Source organism: Myxocyprinus asiaticus, chromosome 38, assembly GCF_019703515.2.
Source record: "Myxocyprinus asiaticus isolate MX2 ecotype Aquarium Trade chromosome 38, UBuf_Myxa_2, whole genome shotgun sequence".
Classification (NCBI taxonomy): Eukaryota; Metazoa; Chordata; class Actinopteri; order Cypriniformes; family Catostomidae; genus Myxocyprinus; species Myxocyprinus asiaticus.
Window position 1 is genome coordinate 2,719,658 of NC_059381.1, and position 24,832 is coordinate 2,744,489.

General features: G+C 37.5%; 1 protein-coding gene across 1 annotated transcript in view; it reads left to right on the forward strand.

The window, feature by feature from the left end:
- LOC127429241 (synaptic vesicle glycoprotein 2C-like) overlaps window positions 1-24,832 on the forward strand; it is a 63,383-nt gene that overhangs the window by 26,593 nt on the left and 11,958 nt on the right. Inside the window, exons 3-9 of the mRNA XM_051678153.1 lie at window positions 487-667; window positions 5,679-5,830; window positions 16,754-16,887; window positions 16,973-17,062; window positions 17,406-17,516; window positions 20,665-20,753; window positions 23,661-23,825. Coding sequence (XP_051534113.1) covers window positions 487-667; window positions 5,679-5,830; window positions 16,754-16,887; window positions 16,973-17,062; window positions 17,406-17,516; window positions 20,665-20,753; window positions 23,661-23,825 — 922 coding nt within the window. The remainder of the gene's footprint in view (window positions 1-486; window positions 668-5,678; window positions 5,831-16,753; window positions 16,888-16,972; window positions 17,063-17,405; window positions 17,517-20,664; window positions 20,754-23,660; window positions 23,826-24,832) is intronic.

Consider the following 24,832-nt stretch of genomic DNA (forward strand, 5'->3'; position numbering starts at 1 on the left):
GAGAAAAAAAAGATATATAAATTGACCGAATACCATAGGAGGGTTAAAAGTGTCTCTTTAAAATTCACTACTGCATAGGAATTGGTGGTTAAAGTCAACATGAATTCAAAATCTAAAATCTTCACCTCTGAAATAATGTTCCTTTTGAGCTGATGTCACCTCGGCCGTGCAGGCTATTGGTTGATGTTGGTTAATGTTAACCAGTTGCCAGAAAGCTATTTAGGGATTGTTTTAGGCTACTGTTACAGGTAATGTAGCCTTTCTATAATCTAATTGGGCTAATCAGCCAAGGAGAGGGATAAGTACAACAAGATGTGGCAGTTTGAGAGAGAGAGAGAGCTACAGGCAGCTGCCATGTGTGTGTTTATGTTTGTATGTTTTTGTGTTTGAGTTCAATATCTTGTTTCACTTTACAGAAGTGCAACATGAGTTGTGAATGACTGTAAACCATTTTCAACTAACAGTATCCTGTCTTTCTGTCTATAGGCAGTGTGGTGTATTTGGGAATGATGGTGGGCGCATTCTTCTGGGGCGGTCTGTCAGATAAAGTGGGCCGCAGGCAGTGTCTGCTGGTGTGTATGTCGGTAAATGGGTTCTTTGCGTTCCTGTCGTCCTTCGTTCAGGGCTACGGCACCTTCCTCTTCTGCAGGATGCTCTCGGGGTTTGGGTGAGTACATTTAACTGTTCCTCTTTCATTCCTAATCAGTCCGTCCAGGATTTTGCGATCTTGCGATCGCAAGAATTAGTGCAAATTCAACCACTCTCCACATTATTTGCGGTAGCTTGCAATTTTGCAATTTTTCGGAGGTAGTCAGATCACTTTTTCTCAATGAGTCGAGACATCTCCAACTGCACAGCTGCCATTCTATTATCTCCACATAGGGTTACCAACTGTCCCATGTTCCATACGGGATGTTATCAGGTGATGTAATAATCGCAATAGGTCTAATTATTAATATATCTGTGTTTTTTGTTTACAGTTTTATTGTACTATTTTACCCATACAAAGTTTACTTGCACTGTCTGAGGCAGAAAATGTGAAAGTAAAAAATAAGGGTCTTCAATTGAACTCGTCTTAGCCATATCACGGGTTTCACCTCTTAAATGTGTATGGTATTTTTTTTTGTGTGTGTGTATTTATTATTTGTTCCTTGCTAACTGCATATGCACTAAAATATTTACAGGTAATTGCACAAAACAACACAAAATCACCACAAATAGCATCGCAAATATTCAGAAAAGCCGCACCAAATTAAGATATTTTGGGCCAAAATAGGGTGGAGGAAAGGATACATTTTAATAGTGCGGAGCCCCATAGAGGACAGGGCGGGAATGTTTTTTCTTTGCATTCCTTAGCAATACATTTACCATGTTTTAACTACAAAAACCATATTTTGACTGTGATATTCGTTGTAAAACCATAGTAGTACTATAGGAAAACGAAAACTATGGTAATAAAAATTTATAATAATTTTGTGGTTATTATGGTATTTGTAGTAAAGCCATAGTAACCACGAGATTAACCATGGTTAATCTATAGTTAAACCATATGTATACAGTATATTGTTTTAAAACCTTGGTTAGTGTACAACAGTCATAGTTACTACTATAATACTACTGTAGAGCCGAGGAGGGCGGGGCCGGGCTGGAATGAGACACACCTGGTCCCCAGTCAGCCTGATGGGGCACGCGAGGGATAAAGGCGGCCGGGGACGACAGTTCGAGAGAGAGAGAATTGCATCTTATCACGTGGTTTGTTAAGCGCATTACCGTGGAGACGAAGCACATGTGGAGGCTTCGTACTATTCTCCGCGTACTATTCTCCGCGGCATCCACGCTCAACACACCACGCGCCCCACCAAGAGCGAGAACCACATTATAGCGACCACGAAGAGGTTACCCCATGTGACTGTACCCTCCCTAGCAACCGGGCCAATTTGGTTGCTTAGGAGACCTGGCTGGAGTCACTCATGGTTAAAATATGGTTACAATAGTAAATTTATTGCGTGGGAACGCAAAACTATTGTCCACTAAGGGGCTCTGTAGAAAAGTTGTATTTATTTATTGTTACTATTATTTTTGAAAGATTTAAAAGTTTCAGTGAAAATGTTTAAATGGTGTGAATGCCAGAAGACATTACTACATGTACTATCATTCTTGGCAGCACATCTGTTTTAAGGTTTTAATGGCGCTTTTAGTTTCCAATTTTAACACATAAAGCTGCAACCACTCTCTCTCTCTCTCTCTCTCTCTCTCTCAGAGCTGATCATTCTCTAAAGACTCTCGGCCGTAACTTCATTACTGCCTTAATTGAAGAATTCTCATTATGAAGGCCCAGGGAGTGTTTTAGAGTTTGATTGGTCGGCAGTATGAGTTTGACCTCAGTGTGACCCCTGGACCATCGAGTCAATGCAACAAAACTCTAAATTTAATTTCACAGGCTCTTCATTGTTAAACAGTCACCTCTGAGCACACAAAACGTATCAACTAGTCAAATTACAACATTAAATGATAATGAAACTAGAGATTGACCGATATTTCGGTTTTACTGATTAAATGGTGCCAGTAGTTGTTTTTTAGAACTACCGGCAATGTCATGATTCACTGTTGTTTTGCCTTGTGTTTAGCCTCTGTCTTCTGTTTTCGCCGGACAACATTTCCCATAATTCACTGCCCTTATCACTGCCAGCTGTTCCCAATTGTTCTCACCTGTTTTCCATTACCTCATTTATCCTTGTGTATATAATGCCCTGATGTCTGCTCAGTCTTTGTCAGTTGTTGTGTGTTTTAATCCAGTTCATATACCGGTTGCTATCTTTTTTGTAAACGTTTGCTTTGTTCCAGTGTTTACCCTGTTTTGTATTTAATTTATTTTTCATTAAACTAGCTGCATTTAGACCCGGCTCTCTTGACTTTCTCCCAACATTACAGGCAAAGTCATTTATTTTATTCCTCATCAATAAACCTCATCTGGTGCCATTTGGCAAATACTTGCGTATAAAGCTTTGTTACAGAGCCAAGTTTCTGTCATTTCAAATTAAGAGTCCCTGGTGTTTTTCAGACTTTCTATTTAAATTCAAAGGAATATTCCGGGTTCAATACAAGTTAAGCTTAATCGACAGCTTTTGTGGCATAATATTGAATGCCACAAAATGTAATTTGGACTTGCTCCTCCTTTAAAAAAAGCAAAAATGGAGGTTCCAGTGAGGCGCTTACAATGGAAGTAAATGGGGCCAATCTGTAAATGTTAAAATATTTGGTTTCAAAAGTATAAGATTTTAGTGTGATAAAATCGCTTACTGACCGCATCTGTGTAAAGTTATATGCAGTTTTACAACTTCATTGCCATGATGATGTAATGTCATCAAACCCTAAAACCCTAAAATGACTGTAAAAGTGATTATTTAAACAACTTTACAGCTCAAATGATACATGAGTTTTAACAGAAGAATTAATGTAAGTGTTTTTATACAATTATAAGCTCCACATTTCTGCCTTTAAACCCTCCAAAAATTGGCTCCATTGACTTCCATTGTAAGTGTGTCACTGTAACCTCAAATTTTTGCTTTAAAAAAAATGGAAAGTGACAACTTGTGCATTTCTGTGACTGAGGTAAAAATAAAAAAATAGCCTAAGAAAACAGCAGCACACACATTTAGAGGCACACAACCTGGGACTCTCGAAACCGCAGCAATGTTATAAAATACTCAGAAGTCGTGACTATTAGTTTACATGTAACAGCAATGCATTGTGATCGGTAAACACATGAGTAATGTTCGATTTATTAAAGCATGATAAACAATATAATATTCAACAACACTACCAGAAAACATATCCAAGCAGTATTTGTCTTTGAATGAAAGACAAACTCGCACACACCATTAGTGGCCACACTTCTGTGAACAACACTCACTCACAGTCGTACATACAGTCGGACATTTCTCTCTCTCTCTTCCAAGCACTTCTGCAATGTCACAGTTGTTTTTACCTCCTGGCACAGACCCATAACTTAAGAGCTGAGCAAGATGAGAGAGAGACACAGGGACAGAGAGAGAGAGTGTGTTTTTCTCTCTCTGGCTTTAGCGCACAGCGGCAGGTTTTATTGCTAACTGAATTTCAACGTGCTTTCCTGCCCTTGCAGCGGTGCAGTGACTCTAGACAGATGCTGCGCTGCATAATAATCACTGAGAGAGACACATGCGGCCAAGGGTCAAAGGTCATACGGGGCTACGGCATGCATTCCATCTGCACTATTTTTTTAAATGTTGGTCTGTGTACACATGGTCAGATGGTCTTTGGACACTGTGCCGAGCCTCATGTTTTTAAGACACTGTGTCAGATTAAAAGTAGTTCAACTTTTAGCATACAGTGCAGCTAATCAATGTCAGTTTTAAAACAATGGACTAATCAGATGACTCAAAGAGCAAGGTATGCAGCTCTTTTAGTGATAAATTGGACGATATTTGGATTTTTTACATTATTGGCATAATTTTGGCATTTGGCTGATTAGTTTCTCAAGCCGCAAGGGCGCCGAGAATCGTCAGCTTGCATGTGAAGGAGCCGACTGAAACATGCAATCAAACCAATCATGCAATTTTAATTAATATGCGTTTGACTAAAAATACTGAATATGACATGATGAAATATTTACTAAATTTAAAGGACATTCAGAATAGTATGGTCAGTGTTGGGTAAATTACTCAAAATAAGTAATCCACTATAAGTGACTAATTACTTCTCTAAAAAATGTAATCAGATTACTTCAATGATTACTTAACCTAAAAAGTAATCACATTACTAATTAATTTACTTTAAGTTAATTTCGAAATCACTTTTCCTAGAAAAGTAGTGTTGTTGTTATACATATTACATGTAATGACTATAGTGATAACAGTAAATTATGCATCATTTCAAGCAACTAACCTTAAACCTATAGTAAGTACATGATGTTAATTAATATTACTCAGTACTAACGTGTCACAACCTCAGTCTGACAGCCCTCCCCTTTCTGTTGTCTATGCGCTCTGCTTTTCCTGCCAGCTTGTTTCCTCCTGCCACGCCTCCTCGTTTAGTCCTCGTCATGTTGATTGTCTGCACCTGTCCCTCATGTATGTTCCTCTATGTATTGTGCCCTCTTTCCTTGTGTTTGTCGATTAGTTTTCTTAGTTTATTAGAGCGTTCGTCCATTCCAGTCCTGTGCCTGTTTCCGGCTTTAATTCCAGTTTATGTTTAGTTTGTTTTCTCTCCTTTGGGCGAGTTTAGTTTTGCCTGTTTGTTTCTGTTGTTTAATAAAAGTATTTTATTTTCACTCATTCCTGCGCTTGCGTCCGTCTTCCTGCTTACGTGCACACAGTATGAATTCATATTTTAAATGTGTCATACATATTACTTTAGTGCAAGTATTTTACTTAAAAGTAACTGTAATCTGATTACAAGAATGTAAAATGTAATGCATTACGTTACTTTTTTGACTAAAAGTAATTAGATTACAGTAATTACTTTGTAATTGGATGCACCCACCACTGAGTATGTAAATTCCCCAAAATAAATCTGGTTAAGGCAAACAATACAATACCAGAAGTCAAATGAGGAAATGCAGAAATCTTAAAACTGACTATGATTTTAAACATGACAGCAAGAAGTCTCTCATAACCTTGATTTCCCATACTACTTTTTAGGATTGGCGGAGCGGTTCCCATCGTGTTCTCGTACTTCGCCGAGTTCCTGGCGCGAGAGAAGCGCGGTGAGCACTTGAGTTGGCTCTGCATGTTCTGGATGGTGGGCGGGATCTACGCCTCTGCCATGGCCTGGGCCATCATACCACACTATGGTGAGTGATGCCACTGATCATAGAGCTCGGTTGCGACTTCAAGCCATATTACCCAATGACTGAGTAGCATACATGTACTGTTTGAGTTTGTAGCGTAAACACATCAATCACACATTATACTCAGCAAACTTTACAGTAAATGTGAACTCATTTAAGCAAAGTAAAGTCAGGCCCATGGGTGGGCTCAGTGAGCTTCAACATTAATGCTGTTTATTTCCACTGACATAATTTCAGGTTTACAAACCACACTTTAACTTAAGTATCAACTCAAAAATTCCTTGAGACAAATAAAAAAAACAACAACAACAAAAACTGAGTCATTTGTGCTACAAAATTAACGTAGAACAGTTCAGATCATTTGGTGTTCATATTGAGATCTGCAGACTCTAGAGGAGACACATTTGAGATTACTGGGGCTTTTACTGAGAAGAAACATCTGAGAAGACTCATTAATATCATTGCTGTCTAGGAAATACCATTGAGATATTAAAGAGATCTCGTTTTTTATTTTTCTTTCCCCTCTCCTCTCATTCTCTCCTCTTCTCTGTGAGATACTGTGCTGGTAATTGAGGTCAATTGATTAGTGTCTCTTGATTTTTACACTGTTTTCATGGTCTCGATGCAGCAGTGTGTGTTAAAATGGTTCTGCCGCAATGCCTCCATCACTGCAGGAACGGGGTGAGAGGCGGGTGAAGGACTTTGGTGCAACTGAAGCTGTTTAAAATGTGTGTGTTCTACACTCAGCAAGTTCGTTAAAATTTCAGACAAGCTCCAACTTTTCTGTTCTGAAGTGATTTTCATAAAAAGTGAGTGGGCATGCTAACTACAAGCTAGCATATGGAAATAGCATTAGATGACTAGTGCAAAACCACTGCCATATTACCACTCTCTTTCTTTTTCATTTTTTCAGTAAAATACACTATATTGCCAAAAGTATTCGCTCATCTGCCTTTAGACGCATATGAACTTAAGTGACATCCCATTCTTAATCCATAGGGTTTAATATGACGTCGGCCCACCCTTTGCAGCTATAACAGCTTCAAATCTTCTGGGAAGGCTTTCCACAAGGTTTAGGAGTGTGTTTATGGGAATTTTTGACCATTCTTCCAGAAGCGCATTTGTGAGGTCAGACACTGATGTTGGACGAGAAGGCCTGGCTCACAGTCTTCGCTCAAATTCATCCCAAAGGTGCTCTATCGGGTTGAGGTCAAGACTCTGTGCAGGCCAGTCAAGTTCTTCAACACCAAACTCGCTCATCCATGTCTTTATGGACCTTGCTTTGTGCACTGGTGCGCAGTCATGTTGGAACAGGAAGGGGCCATCCCCAAACTGTTCCCACAAAGTTGGGAGCATGGAATTGTCCAAAATCTCTTGGTATGCTGAAGCATTCAGAGTTCCTTTCACTGGAACTAAGGGGCCAAGCCCAGCTCCTGAAAAACAACCCCACACCATAATCCCCCCCTCCACCAAACTTCACAGTTGGCACAATGCAGTCAGACAAGTACCGTTCTCCTGGCAACCGCCAAACCCAGACTCGTCCATCAGATTGCCAGATGGAGAAGCGTGATTCGTCACTCCAGAGAACGCGTCTCCACTACTCTAGAGTCCAGTGGCGGCGTGCTTTACACCACTGCATCCGACGCTTTGCATTGCACTTGGTGATGTATGGCTTGGATGCAGCTGCTTGGCCATGGAAACCCATTCCATGAAGCTCTCTACGCACTGTTCTTGAGCTAATCTGAAGGCCACATGAACTTTGGAGGTCTGTAGCGATTGACTCTGCAGAAAGTTGGCGACCTCTGCGCACTATGCGCCTCAGCATCCGCTGACCCCGCTCTGTCATTTTACGTGGCCTACCACTTCGTGGCTGAGTTGCTGTCATTCCCAATCGCTTCCACTTTGTTATAATACCACTGACAGTTGACTGTGGAATATTTAGAAGCGAGGAAATTTCACGACTGGACTTGTTGCACAGGTGGCATCCTATCACAGTACCACGCTGGAATTCACTGAGCTCCTGAGAGCGGCCCATTCTTTCACAAATGTTTGTAGCAGCAGTCTGCATGCCTAGGTGCTTCATTTTATACACCTGTGGCCATGGAAGTGATTGGAACACCTGAATTCAATTATTTGGATGGGTGAGCAAATACTTTTGGCAATATAGTGTATATCTACACACAGTGCTGGGTAGTAACGGATTACATTATGTAATCAGATTACAAAAATCAAGTATTTGTAATCAGATTAAATTACAACTTTAGAAGCGAAATATTAGGTATTATTTTCTTATGTCAGAAGGGAGGCGTTTTTGAAATTATTTTTGATTTCTCAAGCTAAAAAAAAAGATATAATTGTGATATTTTTTACATAAAAACAAGACAAGAATGGAGAGTAAATATTTCTTGCAGTGTGGTGATTAAACTCCTGCCATGTAATTAGATTGTTATATTAGAACATATATTTAATTGAGTTATTGATGCAGATTTTCTGATCGGATTCACAAGCTCTCTTCCATTTATATTTTGATTAGATTCCGATTCATAATGGTATACTACAGTTATCATGTCCATTTTGTTTACATTTGAACAAAATTCTCTTCTAACCTACTGTAGTACATTACGAAAATATAAATGTTACCAATTTTATTTTATAATTAGTTTTTTCATGATTTTGTTCACGTTTTTGATTGTTACGATGTTTTGAAATTGTACACAGTTCTATGCAAATGTTTTAGGCTCTTGTGAAAAATGCTACATATTGAGGATTTCTTTAAAAATAATGCCATAAATAGTTCAACTATCAATCAACATATACAGTGGTGTGAAAAAGTGTTTGCCCCCTAAACCTAATAACTGGTTGGGCCACCCTTAGCAGCAACAACTGCAATCAAGCGTTTGCGATAACTTGCAATGAGTCTTTTACAGCGCTGTGGAGGAATTTTGGCCCACTCATCTTTGCAGAATTGTTGTAATTCAGCCACATTGGAGGGTTTTCGAGCATGAACTGCCTTTTTAAGGTCATGCCACAGCATCTCAATAGGATTCAGGTCAGGACTTTGACTAGGCCACTCCAAGTCTTCATTTTGTTTTTCTTCAGCCATTCAGAGGTGGACTTGCTGGTGTGTTTTGGATCATTGTCCTGCTGCAGAACCCAAGTTCGCTTCAGCTTGAGGTCACGAACAGATGGCCGGACATTCTCCTTCAGGATTTTTTGGTAGACAGCAGAATTCATGGTTCCATTTATCACAGCAAGTCTTCCAGGTCCTGAAGCAGCAAAACAGCCCCAGACCATCACACTACCACCACCATATTTTACTGTTGGTATGATGTTCTTTTTCTGAAATGCGGTGTTACTTTTACACCAGATGTAATGGGACACACACCTTCCAAAAAGTTCAACTTTTGTCTCGTCAGTCCACAGAGTATTTTCCCAAAAGTCTTGGGGATCATCAAGATGTTTTCTGGCAAAAATGAGACGAGCCTTAATGTTCTTTTTGCTCAGCAGTGGTTTTCGTCTTGGAACTCTGCCATGCATTTTTGCCCAGTCTCTTTCTTATGGTGGAGTCATGAACACTGACCTTAACTGAGGCAAGTGAGGCCTGCAGTTCTTTGGATGTTGTTGTGGGGTCTTTTGTGACCTCTTGGATGAGTCGTCGCTGCGCTCTTGGGGTAATTTTGGTCGGCCGGCCACTCCTGGGAAGGTTCACCACTGTTCCATGTTTTCGCCATTTGTGGATAATGGCTCTCACTGTGGTTCTCTGGAGTCCCAAAGCTTTAGAAATGGCTTTATAACCTTTTCCAGACTGATAGATCTCAATTACTTTCTTTCTCATTTGTTCCTGAATTTCTTTGGATCTCGGCATGATGTCTAGCTTTTGAAGATCTTTTGGTCTACTTCACTTTGTCAGGCAGGTCCTATTTAAGTGATTTCTTGATTGAGAACAGGTGTGGCAGTAATCAGGCCTGGGTGTGGCTAGAGAAATTGAACTCAGGTGTGATAAACCACAGTTATGTTTTAACAGGTGGGGCAAACACTTTTTCACACAGGGCCATGTAGGTTTGGATTTTGTTTTCCCTTAATAATAACAACCTTCATTTAAAAACTGCATTTTGTGTTTACTTGTGTTATCTTTGACTAATATTTAAACTTGTTTGATGATCTGAAACATTTAAGTGTGACAAACATGCAAAAAAAATAAGAAATCAGGAAGGGGGCAAACACTTTTTCACACCACTGTATATTAGGGCTGTCAATCGATTAAAAATGTTATTCAAATTAATTACATGGTATACCGATTAATTAATCAAATTAATTGCAATAAATTGCATAAATATTTGCTGAGAAAGCCCCTCAAATAACAATAATTAAATATATATAATGATTAAATAATTATATATATATATATATATATATATATATATATATATATATATATATATATAATTATAATACAGATAATTCAAATGTATTACATTATTGTGGCACACGAGTAAAGCGTTAAGAATGTTTATATATATATATATATATATATATATATATATATATATATATATATATATATATACATTTTTAAAATCAAAATTTGTGTTTGTAAACATTAATGCACTATAAACTAACATGAACTAACAATGAACAATTGTAGGTTTATTAACTAACAAAGATGAATTAATGCAGTAAAAATATATATAATCATTAATTATTTCTTCATAAAACCTTTTGCATTTACTCATTTTAACTAATTGAACCTTATTGTAAATTGTTGCAAAAAAGACATTACAAAAAGTGTCTTTAGAATCCAATATATTGTTTATTTCCATATTACTGAACATAAGCTTGTCATTGGCCTACAGTTCACACAAATCCATTTTGCAGTTTAATCAGTCCGAAATAGATTTAATATAGGGGATTTTTTTAAGGACGCATTAATGTACACCTGTGTCAGATGGATTCTTTTGGAGCATTTCTGTTGCGTTGTGTCATTAACATACTGTTTTTAGGTCACTGTGTCAAGTTTAACGTAGTTTAAACGTAGAAAAACACGTCTTGAGATCCCTGCGTTTGGAATTGCGCTCCATCAAGCTGTGTTTTGAATGCAAGAACGTGTCCATCTTTATGTTGTGCTGTCTGCTGTCGGTGTGTGTGTGTTTTTCTCTGTATGAGCTACGCGTTGCCTATACAGCTGGAGTCTCGATTACTGCCCCCTGGAGAAAACAGATGGTACTCCAGGCTTACGGTGACATGATTATTACGTACATTTTTTAACACTTTATTTTTATATAATTAATCACACTAAAGTAACGTGTTAAATTGACAGCCCTTGTATATACAGTATATATGTTTAGTGTTAGCATGAATAATTTGTACTATTTATAAGTATTTAAATTGATATGTAGAACACACGCTCAAATGGTACTGTCTCTTTAAGAAGAGCGGCAGTAAACACAGAGAGTGTCTCACAAAAGTGTTTCAGCTGAGCGCATATTAATGTGAGTGGAGCCGCACGGTTTCTTTACTGCATCCATTCTATGTGTGATTACAATTAAATGTAATCAACAACTGAGTGTAAAAAACAAAAAGGTTATTAAGAGACATTATTCAATGACAAATGGTTGCATGGATCTCGTCTTTGGACACACATCACACGGAAGGAGTCAAACCAAATTTTTTGCTCTTGCTGCTGAACTTCTTCACCACTTTACTACTCAGTCACTGAATATTTACCAGCCAGCGGCTAATCATAGACATTTTTAGTCACGTAGTGCGAGATTTGGTTGCATATGCAAGTGATTTACTCTCACTGTAGAGGGTTCAAGATCAAGATTGATTTTGTGATTTTAAGATCTATATCAAGATTGTTCAAATGAAGATTGCAATTGTTTTAACCAGCCCATATAATAAGTTAACTTTGCTGAAATCACCTTAAGCTGCTCAGCTGAACTTAACCTGTTGGCTGGTTTTAAAGGGGTATTGGGCACTTTTTAGCTGTTCATGTTGGGAGACCAGCTGGCTACCCATCTTGTCCAGACTAGGACACCAGCTGAAGACCAAGTTTAAGCCAGCTATCACCAGCTTAGGCTATCGCACTACTTTGGAATATGATTTCCTGCCCCCCATCTTTGCTGGATATGCTGTGTTTCGTGTCTTTTGTTGCTGGTGGTATATAAATCTCTGGAGTCAGTGGGCCATGTAGCCACTCCATTACACACATAATCTATATAATGAGATTCTCTGTGGTGACTGATATACATGCACACATGGGGTTATCCCTCACACACACACACTCACACACACACAAATGCTGAACGCTGCAGTATGAACGTGCCGGTCCTGTAATGAGTGTTGTCAGATTTGCCAAAAAGTGCTCCAGTCTCTCTGCCTTTTTGACCGTGGAAAGGACACATGTGTGCCAGATAATGATCCAGTCTTGAGTGGACACATCTGTGTGAGATGCCCACAAGATCATCACCAGAACCTATAGGGGTTATGAGATGTGAGAGGGCACAACTGCAAGATATTGATCACATACACACACAAACACACACACAGAGCAAGTATGTGGAGAACAAAGAGAAAGTAAGGCTTCATTTGCATACTTAGGGCACAAACATAAAGTTAGCATAGAGTTACCTTTAAATGTCTGTGCTATTAAACCAGACGTGCTATAAACATACCAACAATTTTATTAATTTTAACTAACTTCAGCTCTCCATGATCACATGTTCTTCAAACTGTTGCACATTCGTTTTATAGTTCTAATTTTTTACTGTATAAAATTTAGTATATTGCACATTTTTACTCTGTCTCCTATACTGAGAATAGTAAGCACTGGGCACTGCAAATCTTGTCACCTTTGAGATTTTCAAACTATTCGATGGTATGTGAAACGGGACACAGCGTACAATGGAAAGAAAGAGAGGGATAAAAAGAAGGGAGAGAGAGAGAGAGAGAGAGCTTTAAGAAGGTAATCTAAAGCCTGGTCTCTTTTGTAATGTTTCTCTGTGTCCCCGACGGCCTCTTACAGCCCAGAGTAAGTAATTGCATTTGATTCTAGAAGACATTAGTGCTCAAAGACTAGAGGGATGTGTGTGTGTGTGTGTGTGTGTGTGTATGTTTGTGTGTGTGTGTGTGTGTGTGTGTGTGTGTGTGAGTGTGTGTGTGTGTGTGTGTGTGTGTGAGCAGGTTTAAGTGGTTTATGAGGACTTATTTTAGGTTACAAACTGGTAATTACAAGGGTATTATGCTATAAATGTGGTTTATGAGGACATTTCTAGTGTCCCCATAATTCAAATCGCTTAAAAAACATACTAAACGATGTTTTATTGAAAATGTAAAAATGCAGAAAGTTTTTTGTGAGGGTTAGGTTTAGGGGTAGGGTTAGGGTTAGGGGATAGAATCTATAGTTTGTCCAGTATAAAAATCATTATGTCTATGGAGAGTCTTCATAATGATAGCCACATCAACATTTTATTTCAGTTTATTTATTTGTTCTTTCTGCAGTTTTTTTTTTTTTTTTTTTGTCCTGTGTGTTGATGAGGTAGTGGTCAATTTTTGGAATGCCCCTATTGGTTGATTAAGTATAAAACTACATTTGTTGTCAAGACTGACTTCTGTGAAAATTACTAAACGTTTACTCTATTGGGTCTTATTTAATTAATTAATTTATTTTATTTTATTTTATTTTTTTGCATTTTTTTAAAATCTCTTAATTATCTTAATTTTTTTCTCATTAAAAAAGTTTAACTCCTAAAGACATGAATTGTAATTTTGCAATATATGTATGAAATCATGAGCACATTAAAATGAAGACTCCAGTCATATCATGACCAACCGAATACTACTCGCTTAATCTCCATAACCAACATGTTATTGGACACTTTCACTCATTGATTTACATTTATGCATTTGGCAGACGCTTTTATCCAAAGCGACTTACAGTGCTCTTATTACAGGGACAATCCCCCTGGAGCAACCTGGAGTTAAGTGCATTGCTCAAGGACACAATGGTGGTGGCTGTGGGGATCGAACCAACAACTTTCTGCTTACCAGTTCAGTGCTTTAGTGCACCACTCTGACTGATTAAAGTAATCATGGCTGACCATGAATACTAAATTTCTACGATGGCATCTGAAACTGAAAACTAGTGATTTTAAATGATGCTGCATCCAAGCCACTAGGTGTCAGTGTAAGTCCAAGATGACACAAAGACAAAAGTTACTGAGAGCACCTTTAATGTTTGTATCATCTGAATATTTAACATTAAACTTGTGCATATTCAAACTTGGTGCGTCGGGATTGGTAACAATATCTGTTTGGTATTGTTGACATCAAACCTGACACAGAGTGCCTTGATATATTTGAATATACAGTATATGAGCGCCAATGAGGTTTGCGAGCAATGGCGGAGGGCAAGATTTCTGGAATACTAGTTTTATGGTACTTATGGTTATATATTTTGTTGCACAACAGCACCAGTCCCCTTTCACTTTCATTGTATTAAGAACAGAGAAGCGAGGACATTCTGTCTGACACCTTCTGTAGAGTTTCATTGAAGAAAGAAAGTCATACAGGTTTCAGTGACATGAGAATGAGTAAATGAGGACAGAATTTCCATTCTCTGGTGAATTATTCCTTTAAATATATATATATTTAAATATGTATATATTGGTCAAAGGCCTTTTTGTCCTCCAAAGCGTCTCTGTTTGTTACTCTCTGTTCATCTGCAGCTGTCCTGCAAGCATCTCTATCGGCTCTGTCGCTCACCATTTCTCAGTTTCTGAATAAAAACACTGCATCTCTAGCCCAGCACACACACACCATATGGCTCCGCTCCGCTTCTGCAGCGTCAGAGAACAGCAGCCATGTGGAAAATTATAGCAATTTTAATGAGTATTTTTCAGCATGAGTGTGTGTGTGTTTTCAGTCATTATTTCTCCTGGAGGGATTCTTAATAGACTCTCACAGCCTCCTCTTCATACACACACAAACAAACTTATTCACTGTGAAATAAAAGGAGTTTATCCAGAGGCTTTGTGGGAAGCAGTTGTGGAATATATCAATGTTTTTTTTTACATGTACCATGGTATTACCTTCTTTGTTTCGACAATTACCATAGTATCACCATGTTTTCTAGACATGTACCATGGTATTACCATGTTTTCTGGACATGTACCATGGTATTACCATTTATTCAGGACACATACCATGATATTACCATGTTTTCTGGACATGTACCATGGTATTACCATTTATTCAGGACACATACCATGATATTACCATGTTTTCTGGACATGTACCATGGTATAAAAATGTATTCAGGACATGTACCATGGTATTACCATGTTTTCTGAACATGTACCATGGTATTACCATTTATTCAGGACATGTACCATGATATTACCATGTTTTCTGGACATATACCATGGTATTACCATGTTTTCTGGACATGTAACATGGTATTACCATGTTTGTTTGGGCAGGTACCATGGTATTACCATTTATTCAGGACATGTACCATGGTATTACCATGTTTTCTGGACTTGTAACATGGTATTACCATGTTTTCTGGACATATACCATGGTATTACCATGTTTGTTTGGACATGTACCATAGTATCACTATGTTTTCTAGACATGTACCATGATATTACCATGTTTTCTGGACATGTACCATGGTACTACCATTTATTCAAGACATGTACCATGATATTACCATGTTTTCTGGACATGAACCATGGTACTACCATTTATTCAAGACATGTACCATGATATTACCATGTTTTCTGGACATGCACCATGTTACTACCAATTATTCAGGACACATACCATGATATTACCATGTTTTCTGGACTTGTAACATGGTATTACCATGTTTTCTGGACTTGTAACATGATACTACCATTTATTCAGGACATGTACCATGATATTACCATGTTTTCTGGATATGTACCATGGTATTACCATTATTCAAGACATGTACCATGATATTACCATGTTTTTTGAACATGTACCATGGTATTACCATTTATTCAGGACACATACCATGATATTACCATGTTTTCTGGACATGTACCATGGTATTAACATTTATTCAGGACACGTACCATGATATTACCATGTTTTCTGGACATGTACCATGATACTACCATTTATTCAGGACATGTACCATGATATTACCATGTTTTTTGAACATGTACCATGATACTACCAATTATTCAGGACACATACCATGATATTACCATGTTTTCTGGATGTGTACCATAGTATCTCCATTTATTCAAGACATGTACCATGATATTACCATGTTTTCTGGACATGTACCATGATACTACCATTTATTCAGGACATGTACCATGATATTACCATGTTTTCTGGATATGTACCATGGTATTACCATTTATTCAAGACATGTACCATGATATTACCATGTTTTTTGGACATGTACCATGGTATTACCATTTATTCAAGACATGTACCATGATATTACCATATTTTCTGGACATGTACCATGGTATTACCATTTATTCAGGACACGTACCATGATATTACCATGTTTTCTGGACATGTACCATGGTACTACCATTTATTCAGGACATGTACCATGATATCACCATGTTTTCTGGACATGTACCATAGTATTACCATTTATTCAGGACACATACCATGATATTGCCATGTTTTCTGGACATGTACCATGGTATTACCATTTATTCAAGACACATACCATGGTATTACGATGTTGTTTGGAACATCTTGTGGACTAAAATGTCAAATTAGTCTCAACTTTTTGATAAAGGTGGATGAAATGTATAATTGGAAATGTAATATATATTTTTAACAGTTTATTTCATTGTCATTGGCAGGTTAAGGTTCCACTTTGTATATATTTGTGGTTGTATAACTATCTCTGTCTGTGTGTGTGTGTAGGCTGGAGTTTCAGTATGGGTTCAGCGTATCAGTTTCATAGTTGGCGTGTGTTTGTGGTGGTCTGCGCGCTGCCATGCGTCTCAGCAGTCGTGGCACTCACGTTCATGCCAGAGAGTCCACGATTCTACCTAGAGGTAAATTGTGTGTTTATATTTGTGTTTTCTCTTGTGTGTGCTTATTATGTGTGTATGATTATCTCTTTATTCTCTGTATATTCAGATGGGGAAACATGACGAGGCGTGGATGGTTCTTAAACAGATTCATGACACCAACATGCGTGCTCGTGGAGAACCAGAGAAAGTATTTACAGTGAGTAACACACATGTGCACAGATACACAAATTTACGTAGCTATTTAAACTAGAACATAACATAGACTAATTTTAAGGTAATGAATTCAGGTCAGTCCTAAAGCATACATATAAATTCAAACAGTATGTGACAAAGGGGTCTGTGGAGTCGAGATACAATTTTATGAGTAGTAATATGTCCCATGTCTGGCATACCATCTTGCTACATACTCAAAAGAATGTATCACTAGTGAAGTACATGCTTTTAGTGTGTTTAAGAAGTATGCAAATGCTCACTCTCTCAAACTTTACTAACCAAATCACTGCATAGGTAATGTCCCGTCTCTCTGTCTTCACCTGTAGGTGAACCGTATAAAGATCCCCAAACACCTGGATGAGCTGGTGGAGATGCAGTCAGAGTCGGCAAACCCTGCGGCCAAAGTGTTATTCAGAATCCAAAATGAACTGCATGGAGTGAGTGAACAAACACCTGAATACTTAACCCAGATCAGACTCCTGAATGAACACAAGCTCTAATTTGTAGATCCCAAACAGAGTCTTTACAAAGAATGCACATAATCTGTTAGGTTACATTTTATGTGTTACTGCTTAAAGCTGCTGTATGTGGTTTTTGGAATATCATGCATGAAAAGTCCCAAGTACCTGACAGATATCAGTGTGTTGTGAGAATTCACTCCTGTATCTTTGACAGCTTGGGTTGCCACCCGTCCAGCATTTTCCAGGATTGTCCCGTTTTTTTGCCATTTGTCCAGGAAAATAAAATTCCAATCCGGAATTTGAACATTTTCCCAACAGATTAACAATAAATGTGAGCATTATGAACCACTCTCTTATATGAACCATTGAAGTCAGATTAGTGAATCAGTTCGTTCGCATGGTTTATGTTTATGAACCGGTTTAAAAGACGATTCATTTGAGCATCATTTAACGTCTTTGTATTTATTTCTGAATCACTAGTTTTATATTGCTGTTAAACGGATTTTTCATTCATTTTTAATGTTGTTTTTTGGTTTGGCAACACTTTACCATTTGTTAACATTAGTTAATGCACTAAGTATCATGAACTAACAATAACTAATTAATTTTTTACAACATTTATTAATTTTGGTTAGTTCATAGTGCATTAACTAATGTTATTATACATACATACAACTGTACATATACTGTAAATACATCTTGTATGTTTTGTACAAAATGTATTAGTATGCAGTATGGTGAAATTAACATTAACCAAGATTTATAAATGCTGTAAAAGTATTGTTCGTTTATTCGTGTTTTCTAATGTAGTTAACTTATGTTAACAAATGAACCTTATTGTAAAGTGTTAAATGAAGTTTTATTATTTAGTGTCTAATAATCTGTTTAAATGCTGCTTAATTTCGTATTTGTATTAGAGCCTGACCGATATGGGATTTTTGAGACCGATACGATACCGATTTTAGAGAGGGAAAATTCACCAATTACCGATATGTTGGCCGTTATAGTTAATTTTTGAGCTGGAATGAAAACAGACCTTTTCTATGTGGATTTTTCACCAATTTTGCAACGATATGACCATGCAAAGGTACTCAGAAGGCTGCTTTCTTAAATATTTTTATCAAAGAATATTTGACATTATTATACATTGTCAACAAATTCTAGAAATGAACACAGAATATAAAGAATAAATAAAAATACAAAAAATAGCTAAATAAACATCAGTACTGTATGTTTAGTATCAGTCAATTGCTGACCATTTAAATAAAGAATAAATACAAATAAAATATATAGCTAAATAAACATCAGTATTACTGTTTAGTATCAGTCAAATGCTGACTATATTAATACTGCTGAGTCAAGAGATAGACAGCGGCAGCCGTGTTACACCGTATTCTGCTATACAAGTTCAGGGGAAACTTTCAATGGTGGTAAACCAGACTTCTAAATATTACATTTTAGAAATGACACGACTGGAATTGTTCAGTTGAAGGGGGTACCGAACTGTGAATCCTGAACAAACCAGTTTGGTGATTACATGTTTACTCATTAGCTTCCACTCAGCTGACAACAATGAAAGTAGCTACGTGATTGGCTAGTTAGCTATTTGCTCTTTGTCACGGAGAGTAAAAGACGGACGTTGTTTATTTTACTTTCCAGCATTGCATCTCACCAACTAGGTAATAACATAGCGTGAAATCAACACTCAACAGACACAATCAACCACCGCACCGTTGTCTGCTGAGCTGCAAAAAAGATGCTCTGATGTTTACCTTTCAGTCTGCTACATTACTGACTGCACTGACAAACTATAGCTGGCTAACAGCAAACAGACATGAGTGACATGGTTGTCAGGGACAGGGTTAATGTTATATTAGTTATATTGAAAAGGGAAAATGATGGGGTCATTGTTTATTAACTTTCCAGTATGTATTTATCAAACTAGTTAACAACTTACCGTTATGACACCGCTGAACTCCGCCCTGTCTGCAGAGCCACCGTCAGTTCAGAGTCAGCTCTGTAAACAATGGAGTCGGAGCACGCTCTGCTGGACAAACTACATTATGACACCAATTCTAAAGCATTGTTTTTTCTGCATTATATCTTCTGAAAAAAAGTTTTCATATTGGTGCATATCGGTAAACATATACGCCGATACCGATATATCGGTGAGAGGATAATATCGGCCGACCGATATATCGGTCGGGAACTAATTTATATATTTTAAAACTAGAAAATAGGGATGTCCGTCCTGTAAGGCACAGAATAAGTAACTATTACTTGAAACTTTTACACAATAAAAATGTTGATGTTATTGTTTAAATGAATGATATGCTGTTTTGCTTTAATTTATATATTAAATAAGGAGAAAGCGTATGTTTTATTGCTTTTATGATTTGGTATAAAGGCCAATTTTGCGGGACCAAGGTGGCAACCCTGTTGATGGTACTTTTTGTAAACGGCTAAAAAAAGACTGGGGGCGGACCACACTTTTTTAGCCAATCACAAAACTAGCCAATCAGAAACGCTCTTTGCTTGTCAGTCGTATTGCACATTCGGGATTGCTGACATCGGGTTGGCTGAGAGTCTTGGGGGGAGGGGGTGCGGGTTTTTGGAGAGAGGGTGTGTGTTTGATGTCTCAGTATATATACAGTATGTTTGTGTGTAAACTGATTCATCAATTTCAGCAATTTTCTATGTTATTAAACTGAACTTTATGTTATATATCAGCATCCTGTCAGCTTTTGGCCACCCTGCTTTCTAGATATCATTATTGGTATCAGCCATTAAAAACCCATTTTGGTTGACCACAAAAACACATTTAAATCGCTCTCAGCGCACAATCTCATTGCTGATATAAAAAAGCAGGAGAGCAAAGAAAGGATTTTGCTACATAATAAAACATTATTTGTTTGCATAAACACTTTCAGACTCTCCTGACACTCCTTTTAGTAAAATAAATTAGTCCAGCTGGAATCTAAACGGACCAAATGTTCTGCTGATTAATCTTTGCCTCAGCATTTCTTAAAGGAGTGATCTAATGAAATCTAAAAGTTCACATTACGTGCAGGTGTTTTATTTGTGTGTTATGCATTAATGTGTGCATGTGTTTGTGTGTGTGCAGATTTGGCGTACGTTCCTGAAGTGTTGGGATTACCCCGTCAAGGACAACACTGTGAAGCTGGCCGTGGTTTGGTTCTCGCTGTCGTTCGGGTGAGACAGTTTGGCTCTGATAGCCGCCGTCTGATTGGCTGGATTGAAACGTGATTCACGACCACATTATTACACACAACTTTTTAAGAAGTTATATTTGGATATTTTTAGGACCATTAACATTTTTGTATTGTGACATTATCTGAATGATAATTAAGCACATTTAAAGCCACTTCCCCTGTCAGTAGCCTACTATAATGTGAAAAATCTTGTTCTAATAATGTGAAAAATCTAATGATTGTATTTTATTTTCATATTTTTTAAGTTGCAATTTGAGCCAAAACATTATGACCACCTGCCTAATATGCTGTTGGTCCTCCACGTGCCACCAAAACAGCGCCGACCTGCCATGGCATGGACTCTGCAAGACTCCTGAAGGTGTCCTGTGGTATCTGGCACAAACACATTAGCAGTAGATCCTTCAAGTCTTGTAAGTTGCGAGGTGGAGCCGCCGTGGATCGGACATGCTCAATCGGATTGAGATCTGGGGAATTTGGAGGCCAGGACAACACCACAAACTCTTCATCATGTTCCTCAAACCATTCCTGAACAATGTTTGGTGTGGCAGGGCGCATTATCCTGCTGAAAGAAGCCACTGCCATCAGGGAACACCTTTGCCATGAAGGGGTGTACCTGGTCTGCAATGATGTTTAGGTAGGTGACACGTGTCAAATTGACATCCACATGAATGGCTGGACCCAGGGTTTCTCAGCAGAACATTTCCCAGAGCATCACACTCCCTCCGCCGGCTTGTCATCTTCCCACAGTGCATCCTGGTGCCATCAGTTCCCCAGGTAAACGACACACACGTACACGGCCGTCCACATGATGTAAAAGAAAAGAGGACTCATCGTACCAGGCAATATTCTTCCACTGCTCCAAGTTCCAGTTCTGACGCTCGCGTGCCCATTGTAGGTGCTTTCAATGGTGAACAGGGGTCATCATGGGCACTCTGACCGGTCTGCAGCTACGCAGCCCCATACGCAGCAGGGTGTGATGCACTATGTGTTGTGACACATTCCTCCCGTAACCATCATTAAAAGTTTATATTACTTGTGCCACAGTAGACCTTCTGTCGGTTCGGACCATACGGGATAGCCTTCGTTACCCTCGCCTTGACATGTGGCCTTGTTAGGAGATGATCAGCATTATTCAGATCACCTGTAAGTGGTCATAATGTTTTGGCTCATCAGTGTATATGAATATCAGAAGACAAACATGGCTGGTTTGTTTCATAATATCAAACATCATTCGATGATGTAGAGATTAAAACCCCTTTATTTTGGTACATGACACAGTGTTGTAGCTGTTTTCCTCATCAGTGGTGGTTAGAATGTTGGGCTGTCTGGCCAATTGAAATGGTTGAATTTCTCCATAGTGCTTTCAGGTAAAAAAAAAAAAAAAAAACTCAGCATAATTCAAATGGATCACATACATTTTGTGGTCTACGATACGATATTGTGAGAAGCCGTATTGAGTAGCACGAGTGATCCTGATCTGCGCTCTCCTGTCTCTGGAGCACAAATATCAGGAAGCCAGCTGGACTCACGCGCACTTGCGCACTCCAGAGACACTCACGTTAAACAGAGTTGCATGTGTCAGATGAGAAGCATATTTAGCATCTATAGGCAACGCACCCAAGATGAATCTCATAAAATTAGCTGAATTTCATTTAATTTTTAATGCTTGTAAAGCCATGTTTCTTAAATTCTCTCAGTCTCACGTGAAGCCCTGCCCACTGATAGATACACACACACACACACCGCACACATGGATATTTACATTTCGCTGTATATACATGATATAGCAAAATCTCTATTGATTGACACTATATATCTTCGCCACGATATATATCGTCATATCTCCCAGCCATACTATTGTAAGTTAGTATACATCATGGTTGTTGTTTTTTTATTTATTCTGATTTTAATAATAATAATAATAATTATTATATATATATATATATATATATATATATATATATATATATATATATATATATATATATATATATAATTTTTTTAAATCAGAAAATATATAATAAAAATGATTTTAATGAAATTTTTGTTTTCTTAAAGTAAAATGTAATTTTTTTTATTTTATTTTTTTTATTTTTTATTTTGGGGTGGAAATATGACACGGACATTTATTAGTGCATTTACAGTATATGACATTTTTAATATGGTAAATATATGATCCATTCTGTTTTCATCAGGAGGTATTGCGAGACATACAGCCCTATATCTTTCTGCCTCTCTCTCAATCTCTCTCCCCCTCTGGCACTATAATGAAGTGTTGCCCCTATAATCACCATGTTTTAAGTAGCTGTCGTACAGTGGTTAGGCCAAGGGGCGGAGCTGTGTGAAGGGGACTAGTCAGTGTTTAATAACTGTATTTATTAGAGTTTAAGTCTGGATGAACGGGCTCCACAGTGATGTGTAACTCCACACTTTACTCACGAAACCCAACTAAAAACTACAAATATTCTATTCTAAAGCAGTGTTCTATTCTATTCTTGTTTTCTATCTTTTTCTATTTTGTTCTTTTCTATTCTGTATTGTTTAATTCTAATACACTCTGTAATAGACAAACTCAGCTTACTTTCTTCAAAACAGAATAAAAGAGAAATATGAGGATTTACACACACACACACACACTTTAGCAGCTAATTAAACCGAGAGCAGATGCCTCTGTCTTTTCTTTCTGTGAGACTGGAGACACCACTGAGCAACAGAAATTAATTAACTAAGAGTTGGTGTCAACCACCTGCGACACACACTGTAAATACATCAGAGAGCTGTAACTGGAGTCAGTCTCTGTTAGTCACTCAAACACAACCTGTCTCAGAGTCACATCTCTCATCTCCAGTGTCTCAGAGTTCACGCTGATGGCATTTCCTGTGTGCAGGTATTACGGTCTTTCTGTCTGGTTCCCTGACGTCATAAAGCACCTGCAGGCGGATGAATACGCGTCCCGTGTGAAGATGCACAATAACGAGAGGATTGAAGATTTCACCTTTAATTTCACTCTGGAGAACCAGATACATTATAACGGAGTCTTCATCAACGACAGGTGTGACATTAAAAACCTTCTCTGTTTAATGTCTTTCATACAAAGGGGTCATATTCTACATTTAATTTGATATTTTCCCCTGAAGTCTACTTATAATGTAAGTCAAGGTTTCTTGCACCAAAAACAGTGCTACTTTAGTTTTCATGACCAAATTTACCCTCCCTCTGACTTTTACACCTGTTATGTACAGCCCACTTTGAAATCTCATTGGTCTAAAATGATGTGATTGACTGAGATTGTGTCGCGCAGCAGTTTCATGTTTAGTGTGAAATGTTAACCACGCCCTTAACTGTTTTTAGGTTAGCCTCATTATTGTTGTAAAATTATTCCAACGCATTCTGTAATGCAATTCTATTTGATTCTATTCACTCCTTCTCTGTTCTGCTTTGCTCTGCTCTGTTCCATCATATTATGTTCTATAATATTCTATTCTGTTGTTCTGTTCACATTTATTGTATTAGATTCTTTTTATCTATTCTATTCTATTCTATCTTGTTCTGTTCTATTATTGTTTATTAATTCAACAGACAAATTGCTTGTCACTGCAAACTTTTACTTTAATACAATTCTATTTTATTCCGTTCAGTTCTGCTCTGTTCCATCTTTTTTTTGTTCTGTTCTATTCTATTCTATTCTATTTTGTCTTGTTCTGTTCTATTCTATTCTATTCTATTATATCTTGTTCTGTTCTATTCTATTCTATTATATTTTTTCTTGTTCTATTCTATTCTATTCTATTTTATCTTGTTCTATTCTATTCTATTATATCTTGTTCTGTTCTATTCTATTCTATTATATTTTGTCTTGTTCTATTCTATTCTATTCTATTTTATCTTGTTCTATTCTATTCTATTCTATTCTATTTTGTCTTGTTCTGTTCTATTCTATTCTATTCTATTTTATCTTGTTCTATTCTATTCTATTCTATTCTATTCTATTTTGTCTTGTTCTGTTCTATTCTATTCTATCTTGTTCTGTTCTATTCTATTCTATTTTGTTCTATTCTA